Source organism: Melanostigma gelatinosum (assembly GCF_949748355.1).
Source record: "Melanostigma gelatinosum genome assembly, chromosome: 8".
NCBI lineage: Eukaryota > Metazoa > Chordata > Actinopteri > Perciformes > Zoarcidae > Melanostigma > Melanostigma gelatinosum.
The window spans coordinates 3,649,311-3,662,989 of NC_136641.1; the positions used below are offsets into that span (position 1 = coordinate 3,649,311).

The window sequence follows — 13,679 nt, forward strand, 5'->3', positions numbered from 1 at the left end:
TTTCAGAACTGCCTTCGCAAGTCCCCCAATTTTATTAGAGTGCATTTGTATACCCTGGAGTCCAGACCATATCGTTTCCTCCCAGTACTATGGAGAACATCCGAAGGTTAGTTGGAAAACATGCAAGCTATTAGCCCTTTGGAAACTGATGTGATCAGGTATTTGAAGGCTACTTCACGGATGTAAACTGTACTGCTGTGGGTATTTCTCTATTTACAACCTGAACGTATAGTAAACAGCATTTTCAAGTGTCTTTACAGTCTTGTCAAAGTGGAAGAAAAGTCATGAAAGTAGGTCTGATTCAGCTCCCGAACATGTACCGGGTTCGTATGAAGTTAAGCTATTCTGACCTGCTCTTACTCAAGGGGTTTGAGTCACTGTCTGCTGGTTGTTGCTTCACGGTTACAGCTGGAGGGACTTAAAGAACAACACGCACCTTTTTGTTTCTGTCGGCCTGTCGAGCTTCAACGACACCTTGTAGTTATTGTAACTTGACGTGTGACTAACTTCAATTAGTTTCACGTCGCGATTTCCCATACAGACAGAGTAAGAAAAATAACTGCTGTAGTAGCGGTCAACATTAGGGAATTAAGGGGCGTTTTTGCGGACCTGACTTGAACGCAACACAACAGAGGACACCAGCGCTTGGGCACGCTCCAAGCAGTAGAAGCTGTTTCAGCCTGTGAAGCACGCGGATAGGGGCGGTGAGCACGAGCCGAGGATGCGGCGTATGTGCGGGAATGGAGACGGTAGAGTGCCTCTGCTGTACTACTGAGTTTGCGGACAAAAACAGCCGAGAGGACTGCGGTGTGTTTGCGGGGTGAAGCAGATATGAGTGAAGCGGTAGTAAAGAGAAGAAAGGGGGGTCGACTGACGAACATCAGGAGCAGATGGAGTGAGTACTGCACACTACCCACTATGAATTCTGCGACTGACATAGTCTACGTACGTTAGATAGGACAAAAACAAATAATAAATAATGCATGAACACGCCGAATGAATTATGGACTCCAATGTAGCGCAGCGAGTTTAGCGCCTCAAAGGTCAGAACGTTAAATCCGCCTCTTTCTAATCACAGTTTGGTATTATTTGGCAGCTGTCTGATGTTGGAATTTAAATAGACGTTTTATTTTCCGTAAAACAACGCTTTAGTCGTTCACTGTGTCAATCCAAAACCAGACTTCTGGCCATGACAAGTGCACACTAGGGCCCAATCCCAATGTCTCCTAAAGCCTTAAACCCTGAACCCTCAGGGACTTGCTGACGTCGTCTGTTAAATGGTTGAGTGTGAGAGACTGTGAGGGCTTGAAATGGTGTAAATACGAATGGGACAGCACTTTGCTCCGACATATCAAGTTCCCACGACAACGTCAATATTGTTTATCTATTTAATACTTTGTACTCCCTGATTTGAATGTCTTCCAAGCTTTCACCTCAGGAGAGGAGAGGTTTTTGTGAAATCATTTTTTTCATGACCGCTTCAATGACAAAATGAAATGTTTGATGAATGTCTGTGTACTATAGTCTCTGCGTTCACGTGTTTATGTACCATCTTTAGTCCTTGTTGTTGTCTAAAGCTGAGCACCCATGTGCCCTCCTCTCAGGCTTCCACACTTCCCACTGGTAACCTGCGTGTTTAACGTCACATTGCTATGAATTGTGGGTAATTCCCTGAGAAATGTGGACTTACGGAAAGGGTTCATAAAGGGCTCAAAATGTCTGTGAGAGGGCTCTCCAACACTCGACCATTTGAAAGTGGGACAGAACTAGACCCTCGCCTACTTTGCAGCCACGCGCCCCCAATTCCGTGAGTGTGGCGATTGGGCCTACAAAGTTACTTCAGCATGGTGCCTAACTCGATGCCTTGAATCTTGACGTTTTATTCCACTAGCTCTTAGGTATTTACCGGATTCAATCTGATAATGTGGGTCACTTTGAAGCCCAGGGAGCTGACATGGCAGTCACACATGTCTCTTTTGTTGCAGTCCGTTTGAATCGCTGGTGTAATCATAAGGATACCAAGCCACCATTCACATCTGTAGTCCAGCACCTACTCCCGCAGCATAGCCAGTGTGAGGCTCTTCATGGCTGGCTACATATTAAGCCAGGAATGTGGCTGTTGACACTGAAAAGGGATCCCCACTGATGATGAAACAGCATTTTGGGAGCTACTGTCTGAATTTGGGACTTTTTGTTAGGACTGGACTGATAAATAAGTGGACAGATTGTATATGAAATCTACAGGTTGCAGGTTTTCTGAAGGAGAAATAGAATTTGAACAGGATTCAGGGAGTTTTTGTGTCGTGCACTAGTGACGGCTCCATTCCTTTTCTTATAGAATTGGTTGGAACATGTTCAGGAGCCTGAGGGCGGCAGGCTGTTGAACCACTTCTGTTTACACCCTCATCATAGCTGAACAGCAGCAGCACATCTAGCAGTAGCATGTAGCTGAAGACCGGTTTGCTCTGATGTCATTGTCGATGTCAAGAGTAATCTAACATATATTTAGGTCTATAGTTAGTAGGGGTGGGAATCGCCAGAGATCTCGCGATACGATATTATCGCGATACTTGGGTCACAGTATGATATATCACGATACTTTCACGATACTCTGAGTATTGTGATAACATATATTGCGATTTATTACTTTTGTCAACTTCAAATTATGTCCCCAAAGGAAAACTGTGTCAACATGTTTTATCTAATAAGATAAAGTTTTCAGTCTGTTCATTTCACTTCAATCATTTTTATTGCAGCAGAATATGATTGTCAAGCAGACAGACTGACCAACAATGTCATAAATGTTGCATGAACCTTTTGAACCGTTTGTATTACTACATAGTCCAACTTAACTGAATGCAAACGTGTGGACTCAGTATATGAACTATAACTTATATAAGTAGGCTATAAGAGTTATATAACTCAGTATAACTTGCGATGCGTGGACGTCGAGGGCAGAGAGACAGTTATGCGCTGCACTCTCCCCATGAGCCGGCTACTGTTGGCAGATTTAACCCCGTTGTGAGGCCAGATGTCTCTCTTTGTTTTGACCAACTTCCTACCAATCACGCTGACCCGGGACCTTTGCTGACCTCACCAGAAAACAACTCAGCACCATCTAGTGGACTGAAAAAGTAATTGATTTGATTTTTTATAGTTTATAAAATAAAAAATCTATACTTGGCGTCCATGTATCAATATAATATCGCCACGCAAAATATCGCGATACTATGCTGTATCGAATTTTCCCCCACCCCTAATAGTTAGTATGCTTCTTTGTAGCTGATTGAGTGCAAACCTGTTCAACTGCAAGGCGTTGGTGGGGAAACACTGGCTGCTATTGACACAGTGCAAACAGACTGAGGTTGAGTAAGGTGGACTTTAGGCTTAGATTAAAGGTTGTTGTTGTCAGGACCCAGATTGAAAGTGAAACCTGGACAATGTCTTCATTTAATCTCGTCCAGGATAAACTCTAGTGGTGTCACGGATCACGGATCGATCCGTGATCCGTTCGGATCACCCCTCACGGTTCGGATCACTCGTGAACCGCGGATCAATCGAGTCTTTTTTATTATTTTTTTAGAGTGTAATCATCATAGTGTGTAAAGTTCTACTGTTGCTGTTCCTTTTCAAGTAACAAGTCCCCGAATATCAAAGCAGAGGGGTCAGTGAACAGATATAAAGCAGTAGTGTGTTCACGTGAACGGAGCAGCTTAGAAGCATTTAACGGTGAAGTCATGGTGAGCGGAGGAACGTCAGAAGTCGCGGCGTCATTTAAGTCGCAAGTTTGGGAACATTTTGTCTTCCCTGTAACGTATAATGACGGATGAGGGTGGTGGACAAAGCGTTACGGTATGTAGGCGTTATTTAAAGAGAAAGACACGACAACGGCAAAACATCGGCATGTCCACACATATGAAGAGACGCCATCCCGTCTGTCAGCGACGGGGGACACTCCGGTGTAGAAAACAAAGGATTTCTAAATCTGGTTAAAGTGCTTGAGCCACGCTACGAAATCCACTCACGCACCCACTTCAGTGTGAAGCTGTTCCAGACCTCTATGAGAAGGAAAAGACTGTAGAGACTGCTTTCACCACGGCGGAGTAATTCTTAGTCCGGTGCTGTAGACACGCCCCCTCTGTGAGAGTCACACACACACACACCTGGGGCAGGTGCTGACAGAAGTATCAGAGTGAAGCTCGACAGTCCCAATAATATTCCAGTCACCACAGAAAGGTCGACCCTCTCCCCAGACAATGGAGATATTCTCATCTTTTTGAAAATAATGTCACAGTAATGGTAAATATTATTGTGTATTTGAATGGCATAACCTGACAGGAAGTAAACACAGACCCAAGTTGTTGCTGAGCAGTTCAATTCAGTGTAAACAGTGGAAACTAGCTCACTGGCTGTTTTTCTTTCAATATTGATGAAAGGACGAGGATATCAGAATTGAGTATTCTTGAATGTATTATTTTTATTTATTTATTTCATTTTCTTTCAAATTGGACATCTTCAATATTTTTGTTTTCATGTAAGACTATAGCCCAAAGTTCTTTGCTTTAAGTGTTCTTGAAGTTCTTTAATTAATAAATGGAAAGCAAAGTTATATTTGTCTCCTCCCCTTTTCTTTGTTGATCCGAAAAATTATCCGAACCGTGACTCCTGAACCGTGATCCGAACCGTGAGGTTTGTGATCCGTGACACCCCTAATAAACTCGTCTCGGGCATGTTCAGCTGTACTCATTCATCATGTACTGTACTCATTCAGCCTTTTAACCGAACGCATATGGGTATGTCTAAGTCGGTGATTAACGCGAGGCCATGTTCAGCGTCAAGCCAGACATTGCAGTGACACAACCGCACACCAACAAGAATGCAGTTTGTGGTCCAGTGTTACCGGTTTTGTCATCGGGTGATCCACTTGGGATCAGAGCTTCTGTTAGTGTCGAGCGGCCTTCTCGTTACCAGCACAGTTCAACACGTTAAGCAGGATCTAACAACTTCTTTTTCCTAAGAAGGGCCCATGTCCAACCCATGTGGTTCCTTTTTATAGATCACTGGTTGAACTGCATTGTCTCGTGTCGACACAATTATAAATGGGCTTTGGTTTCTTTGCACACAAATGATCCTATTTATAGATTGGTTAGGAGATATCCACCTGTGAAATTCTGGGTGTGTAAGAAATTACTGATGCAAGTATATTTGTGTCTTTACTCAATTGGTCAGTGTCTTTGACTACATTCATTTATACTTCACCATATGAAAGTAAATTTAACAATTGGTACAATTTCGGTATGACATTCCTTGCTATAAAATGTATTTTAAAAATACAGGTCTACTCTGTAGATGGTTTCATGTGGCAATCAATAATTGTTTGCTCTTCATTTCAACAGTAATGCATCTCCACACAATGTGGCTTCATAAAGAATAATTTCTCTCTTCAATGTGGACTGGAAATGCACGTCTTACTTTTGATAATGAGTTCACATAACATGAGATGCCTTATCTTTATGTGGGCCAATTTCTGGCGAGGTATCGTTCTCTTTCTCTCTTTCAGATGAGATCAGTTGAGAGATTTGCTCTTTGTTTGTCATGATTTCATTTCACACACTTGAGGTATTTCCCTCTTTGCAGTGGGAAGTCCGAGTGTGTGGATGGAGTTTCCCAAGTGAGGTTCAAATTGTTGAACTGAAGAATATTTTTCGTCAAATAGTCGATCGACAGATTAAATAGTGAATCAAAAACACTTTTTCCCCAAATGCTGTTTGTTTACCAGCTGACATCGACAGAGTTGTCTTTTTCCCCACAGGGCCTGAATGCAGCACAAGTATAAAAATTCTTTCCTCAGAGTCTGAAGTAAACAAATGATTCAGCACTGTGAGAGCTGCAGTACAGAGCATTACTATGGAAGGGCTGTGTTGTTGATGGTGGTTGTTCAGTACAATTGCCAATCCAGATGGGTAGGACTGCACTTCATCTACAGTACTTACTAATATCATATGCTCCAGTGTGTGTGCTATTAGCTCTCTCCGCAGTGATGTTTCCTGGTCGTCACCAGTCTGTGTTCACCACAGCATACTTTACTTTCTGCTTTCATGTTAGTGGAGTGGTTTCGGTTTCTTGGTTGAAGCGGGTCAATATCAGGTTTTCGTGTTTCAGAAGTAAGCCAGGTTTATATGAGTCTGACCCAAGTTACCATGGAAACGTGACCTGGTCCTCGTCGACCTAGTTTTCAGGCTGAGCTTCACCTCAGACTCAAGCGACGTTTCTATCAGTCTGCTGCACGCGAACACAATGCTGGGTACAGGGGGTCAACCTCAGTAGTCCCTCAGCACACGAGACACTTAGCGCTGCGTATTGTATCGGTCACTGCTCATTCAAAGCCCACATTTCAAGTACCTGCACAGTGCTCTAGGCTACATAACGTGCTGCTAAACTTCACACGCTGCAAACATTTGATTTATTTCACTACTTGGATTAAAACAAATGAGTGCGGTACATTTTCCAAAAATCTCAATGTGAACTAAGTCAAATAAAAGAAATGAGTCAGACACCCAGAAATACTTTTATTAAGAAGGTAATTGAACAGTATTTCCATGGCGACGTCGTCACTTGTACAAATTAAGGTGAAATAAGTTCCTGTGTAATACCCATAAATCATCTGGCCGGGCTCATTTTTCATACGTGAAAGTTGTTCGATGTCATGCTTGGGGATTCAGCCCCTTTGTGATAGAAAGGAAACTCACATTTCAGTCAGGAATGAGCAGCGCTGGAACCAGACTGGACTTAGTCCGACCTCGTGCTCCTTGTGAAACAAACACATCCTGGGTCAGTTTGTTTGGCTTCTCAAAGTCTTCCTGAAACACTCCTCCAGATGTGTTTTTCCTCCACTTTGGTTGAAAGTACGAGTGAACGCAAACGGAACATGAAATTCGTATTTGTGAGTGACGTAACGGTATTTATCAAACTGATGGTTTCTCTTGTCTGTTGTCCAGGTGAGCAGCCCAAAGATAACCTCATCTCTGATGTGGCTGGGAAACACGGTGAGTACAGTAGCTGGAGACACATTTCTTTTGACTGTACAGATACGAGTTTCTTAAATCCATTTACCCTGCATAGTCTAGTGAAAGGCTTTAGGTCCAATCACTCCTCAAGAACTAGAATAGATCTTTGTTGTCATTGTGCTCAGAAGGACAATCTGTTTAGTGGTTCTTAAGCAGTGTGCACTAGTGACTAGTGTAATGTTCATCAATATAACAGTTAGTATGATATGATAGTAAAGAGTGGAGTGCAAATAGTCCACAAAAACTCTGTCTTTGGAGTTGGGTCATTTAATAATTCTGTATGAAACAAGCACATAGTAAAGCCTATTTGTTGGAATGCTGTTAAGCAACTATTGTTCTTCGAATCTTTATTCAACTTCTATTTATTCCGTTCCACCTCTTCTTCTCCTTCATATTTTAAGCTACAGAAACCGTTCAACTATTAAAATGTTCAGCTCTTTCACCAGAGGGGTGCTATGACTTTTCATATTTCTAACCTTTAAACTTTTTGAATTATTAAGCTTTTAGCAACTTTATTTTTGAATGGGATCTCTATGGAGAATATTTTCAAATCCTCTTAAACTTCTTCAACTTTCAAATCCTTCAACTTCCTCATACTTTCAGCTACAGACACCATTTAAACTTTACAATATTGAGAAAACTATTACTTAACTATTGCCACACGATTCAGCTTTTTGATATATTTTAAACTTTTTGAACTGCAGCAATTTAACTTTTATGATTTTTCAGCCCTTTTCTGACTTTATAATGGGTGTGTATTGCGCAGCTTAGAGTGCGTGATGTCACCGCTAGAGTGAAGAGCAGCTTGAGATTCCTGTGGAAAAAACATTTGTATTTTGCCACTGTGTCCACAATCTTCACTCTTCATGCATAATTTGTGGATGTAGAAGTAGATAATCTTGTCCTTGTCGTAGAAAAATTACTGTGGAATCCCACAGATTTCCACATTTGACACAGAAGCCGTTAATTGAGAGGAAAACCAACTTTCTGCTCCATAGAGACCAATGTTAAATTTTGCTTCAAAAACATCTTCCACAGAACACGGTACCCCATTTCTAGATCGCCAGTTAAGCCACATTCTTTACACTACAGACACAATTTTTACAGGATCTGTTTCTCAAGTCATCCTTCCTCTCAATTATTAATATCGGAGCAATAGGAGCTACGGTTATGGGAGTTTTGAGGATTTGTTTGAGAGGTGTTTCCCTGTTTTATCTCCATGAAATGGCTTCAGGCACACAGGTGTTTGCGATTGAGCCAATTAGTGATGTTGATAAACACACAGACTCACAGACACGCGCACATACACTCCTCTCCCTCTCTCTCTGTGTCTCTCATACAGTCATTCAGGTCTTAGGGATCTTTAGAGGTCTTTCCCCCCTCCTCCACCCCCCCCCCCCCCCACACACACACACACACACACACACACACGCCATTTTAAAATAAAAGCCCCACCGTATGAATCCCAACTGAAATGCTTGTGATGAGCCTGTCATTTAATAACCGGTTTGTGTTTATCTAACATTATGATTCTGTCTCCTCTCCCCCTCCCTCCCCCACCCAGCCCCACCCTTTCAAAATAAAAGCCCCATGGATTAACTGTATTTAAACATTAAGCTCAAAATTAGGCTTTTTTGTTGAAATAATGAATGCTCTTACAAATACTGCGACAACTACTACTGCTGCTAATATTCCTAGTATTACTACTACTACTGCTGCTACTACTTCTACTACAACTTTTGCTGTTGCTACTATTACTACTACTGCTACTGCTATTACTACCACTACCACTACTATTATTACTTATACCATAACTGCTAATACTACTATTCCTGCTACTACCAGTACTAATAACCAGTACTAATACTACTACAGCTATTAGTACGACTGCTACTAGTACTACCACTACTACTGCTACTTCAAAAACTGACTTTACTATTACTACAACTTATTATACTACTACTACTGTTATATAAAATACTACGACCACTACTACAGCTATTACTACTGATACTACTACTTCTACTACTTCTTCTAATTACTAATACTTTGACTACAACTTCTACTACTACTGCTACTACAAATATCACTACTGCTACAGCTAGTACTTATTCAAATGCTACTAATACTTACACTGCTAATAATACCTCTACTACTACAACAAATATCACTGCTGCTGGAATTCTTTTAAGCTACAGAAACTGTTCGAATATCTAAATGTTCAGCTCTTTCAGGAGAGGGGTGACATAACTTCATATTTGTAATCTTTCAACTTTTTGAATTGCTCAGCTTTTTGCAATTTTTAAAAAATTGGATATCTATTTTCAGCAATGTTTTTGAGATTCATTTCAGCTTTCAGCATTCCAACGCATTTTCAGCAGGAAATGCATTTTCTAGTTTTATTTACTCCTGTGTGAATTAAATACTCGACTAATGAGAAGCACGAGGTATTTTATCTTTTTATTTAGAACTTTAGTGCAAATTAACAGTTTCAAGTGAAATTATGAATGAATAAATATAGACCACGCCTATATTACCATCTATATTATAAAGAAATATAAAAAATGATATACAATAGACAATTTATATTGTGTTGCCGATATATGTCATATTGCCCTGCTTTGGAGTATTTACTGGCCGTAGGCTTGAAGAGGAGAGCAGCTGTTACATTAGATTCTAGTGACAAGAAGAAAACATTAACAGGCACTAGTTATGGCTGTGCAACATATAGATATTGTGAAATTAAACTTGATATGGTAATAAGGCTTAAGTATTGTTTCTTCTTTTAAAAGCTGCATGACAGTAAAGGAATGTAATTCTTTGAACTCGCCAGACTTTTCGAGCTGCTCTGTTATCTGCCTTTACCACTATAAATATTCTGTGAAAGCACCAATAGTCAACCCTACACTAGTTGCAATACTGATATCGGGGTATTTATTATGTATTTATAGTGTCACTTGAGTCCAACCTGAGCAATCAACCAGGCCACTCCAAACCCTTTAGTTGCTTGGCTTTAAACTATCAGCGGGAGTGAATGCCGTTGTGTGAAGGCTCTCAGTACTGAGCAGCTTCTGCTTCTGTTTTCTGCAGCAACCCTCCCATCAGGTGAAGATGAAGTTGGACGCCAAGGGGCCCTCAATAGGTTAAGTGCCATGTGGTCCGCCTTCCGCAAGGGCAAAAGAGATGGTGAGTATTACATTACATCACATTGACACATTAGAGAAAAACGATTCACTTTTTTTCGCATTGCAAGTACTTCCACTTTCTTGTTCACTGTTACCTCAGTGCCCTGAGTGTCAGACCAGAGAGTGGAGGAGGTGGTGCTGGCCGTTGGATCACACTGTGGTTGGGGCTTAAACACCGTGTGATGTTTTCTAGTGGGGTGTAGAGTAGGGTAGAGTAGAGTAGGGTACAGTAGAGTAGAGTAGAGAAGAGAGTAGAGTAGCCATTCTGAACACAGTGAACAGACATGACGAACAGTGTTGAGCTGTTGTGATCAGAGTTCTGCTGCAGACATCAGGGGATTTCCATCAGGCTCCTCATTTCCCTCGGAGAATCTCTGTGGTTTAGGTTTGATACTGAGGGAAATGAAAACAAAACAAACTACGTTGTTGTTATTCCCCACCAAGCAAACTACCTAAAAATATTTATAAACTGCTATTGCTATTTTACTAAAACTGCACTCGTGATAAGCTACCAGCCCGACAGACTCGCTTCAAAGGAACAAATTTTTCTGGAACTTATCATCACTGCACACCCCAAACATTTTGTAAGGCAAATCAGTCTACTGATCATAAAACTATACGCAGGCCAAATTTGGGAGTATTTGTGCGTGTGCAAGTGTGGTAGGAGATGCTTCAGCGGGCCTAAAAACACACAGACACAAGGCTGCCAGCCTGAGAAAAAAAGCCCCTTGCTTGGGGCTCTTTTATTTTCGACAAAAAGGGAGGAATGCAGCAGAGAACACGTGAACAGGCTGGCAGCCAGTGGAGAAGACAGGATGAAGCTGGGCTGTTGGAATAGGCTGGATACTGGTCTCTGAGCAGAGCCGTGATCAGTAGAGTTGACTGGGCAAACGTCTGTAAGCAAACATTTGTTCAAGGATTCAAAGGACATTTATTGTCATTATGCAACACAGGGATGCACAACCAAAGTCAGTTGTAGCCCATTTTCAACACAACAAACGCATCACAAACTAAACTAAAACAGTAGTACTTTCCTGTAGTGCATTATTTTCATTTGCATTATAAGGAATGTAAACAGCAGCAACAGAAACCATTGGTCAGATAATATGGCCGACATCTTCACATTAAAAACTCTACATGAGGAAAAAGACATTGCCCATCAACTGTGACTGTGTTTGAGCACCAAGCGTCACGATGTGAACACAGAGTCCTCCTCCTCTGGTCCACCAGAGTCCTGAGTCATCAAGTTCAGCTTGATCCTGGTCCACGATGGATCCAGGTCTCTGTGAAAATGTAGGCTCAACAGTCACAAGCTCCCAGTGCTTTCATCCATCTTATTGTTCTGTGACTGAACTAGTGGAGCAGCCTCAGGTCCTAGCTGGGTTAGCTTAGCTTCCATCTCGTGCTCTCCTCCCTGTTTGGTGGCGTTTGGTCCGGCAGGTCTGGCTGGTTGGTCGGCCGTGGAGCAGTGATCGTCTCAAAGTCCGCTGCTCTTAATCCCCACGCTTCCTTTTGTGAGGAATGTCTTCTGTCATCTGCTATGAGCGATAAACACGAAAAAAACAACAAATAGACAAAAATGTAGCGAAATTCATGGGAGCTACCAAGCATGTTCATGCGTCACCGTTGCCATAGCAGTTGTTGCAGACAACTGGGAATAAATGATGGAGTGGAATCAGAAGAATGAGAAATTCTATCCAAAGAGAGGATAAATATAGTTCTATCCAACAGTTGGCATAGTGGATGTTTAGACATCCAGCCTCTGACTCCTCTTGGGCTGCAGCCAACCAAAGAAAATGTTGGTCGACTGAAATTTTAGCTGCTCCGCCACTGATTAGTCGATGGGGAAAGATAAATCTAAATATATCTCCAGATGAACTACAGAGATGAGCGCCGCTGTGCTCAGTTCAGGAGCAGCTACAGACTGAAAGCTGTGCAGAGTGATCTCAGCCAATATATTAACATCACTGCAAGAATGACCTCATTGGACAAACCACCGAGTCGTACACCTACAAACTGTGCTGGGGCCAACAACATAGAGTGAGTCACAATGTCAAATTCATAAATATCAAAGCACCTTATGAACACCCTATGAAGCTGTCATGATAGTGGGATCCACATTGTCAGTGAGGTTTTCTGAGTGAGTGCAGTCTTTGATGACTCGATGAGGAGACACTGAATGACTACATGCAATATGGTGATAACTGACCTTCGCTATGTCCTGCCCTTCTAACTGGCCAATCACAGCGTAGCATCGGCCAGCTCTGACAAGGGGTCCGACATCAATCTGTCTCTGCTCCATGCAACTGTTTCAGATGTTCTTAACTTCCAGGCTGGTTTCGTGGATTTGGATCGAGTCCTGGTTAAACGTGTCATAGTGATACTTGTTACACTGAGAGGTGGTAAGAAGTTATGAGTTTCTAAAATGGTTCTCAGTTAAAAACCTGCGGAGCTAACAATAGCAGAGTACGCTAGCACATCATTAACTAGCGTTAGCACTTCTATGCTAAGCTAGCTACTGAAGGTATCCTTGTATACACATGCTGCTTTGGCTTTTTAATGATTTCATTGTCTTCTGTCTCGACCTCCAGGTGAGATGGTGGTTCACTTTTACACTGTGATCTGTAGCTTTAGCTTCTATCTTTATCTTTTCAACCTTTTTTAACTGCTGAATCAGTTTGACATCCTGGATACAACCACTGCTACATCCACTGCTATGCTGATGATACTCAAATCTATCTCAGTACTACTCCATCCTCCCAGTTCCCCCCTCAGTCCCTTGTCAACTGCCTGCATGAAATAAAAACCTGGATGTCATCAAATCTCCTCAAACTCAACACCAAGAAGACAGAGCTCATGGTTGTGGCACCCAAGGCGCTGCTCCGGAAGGTTGGTGACTTCATCCTCGAGGTTGACGGCTGCTCCATCTCCCCATCTCCTGAAGTCCGCAACCTGGGTGTCATCCTGGACTCCACCCTTTCCTTCGAGTCCCACATCAAGTCCGTCACCAAAACTGCCTTTTTCCATCTCCGAAACATTGCCAGACTCCGACCGTCACTCTCGGAGTCTGTTGCTGAAACCCTGGTCCATGCATTTGTCACCTCCCGCTTGGACTACTGCAATGGTGTCCTGTTCGGGGTACCCAACAAAACCCTGGACAGGCTCCAGTACGTACAAAACTCTGCCGCCAGGGTTCTCACGCACACAAAGCCCTGGCAGCACATCACCCTCATCAACCTCCACTGGCTCCCGGTCAAGTCCCGCATCTCATACAAGATCCTCCTCCTCACCTACAAGTCCCTCCATGCCCATGCCCCCCATTACCTATCGGACCTCCTCCGCCCACATGCCCCTCCCCGGAACCTGCGGTCTTCAGACTCTGGCCTGCTTGCCACCACCCGCACCAAACTGCGAACCTTCGGGGACA

General features: G+C 42.5%; 1 protein-coding gene across 3 annotated transcripts in view; it reads left to right on the forward strand.

Moving 5' to 3' along the window:
- dennd2da (DENN/MADD domain containing 2Da) overlaps positions 1–13,679 on the forward strand; it is a 44,234-nt gene that overhangs the window by 13,939 nt on the left and 16,616 nt on the right. For 2 of the 3 annotated variants that reach the window (XM_079274411.1, XM_079274412.1), the window contains exons 5-6: positions 6,999–7,046; positions 10,158–10,253. In XM_079274411.1, coding sequence (XP_079130537.1) covers positions 6,999–7,046; positions 10,158–10,253 — 144 coding nt within the window. Of the gene's footprint in view, positions 1–662; positions 896–6,998; positions 7,047–10,157; positions 10,254–13,679 lie in introns of those variants that run through there. The other variant, XM_079274413.1, reaches the window with a different exon arrangement.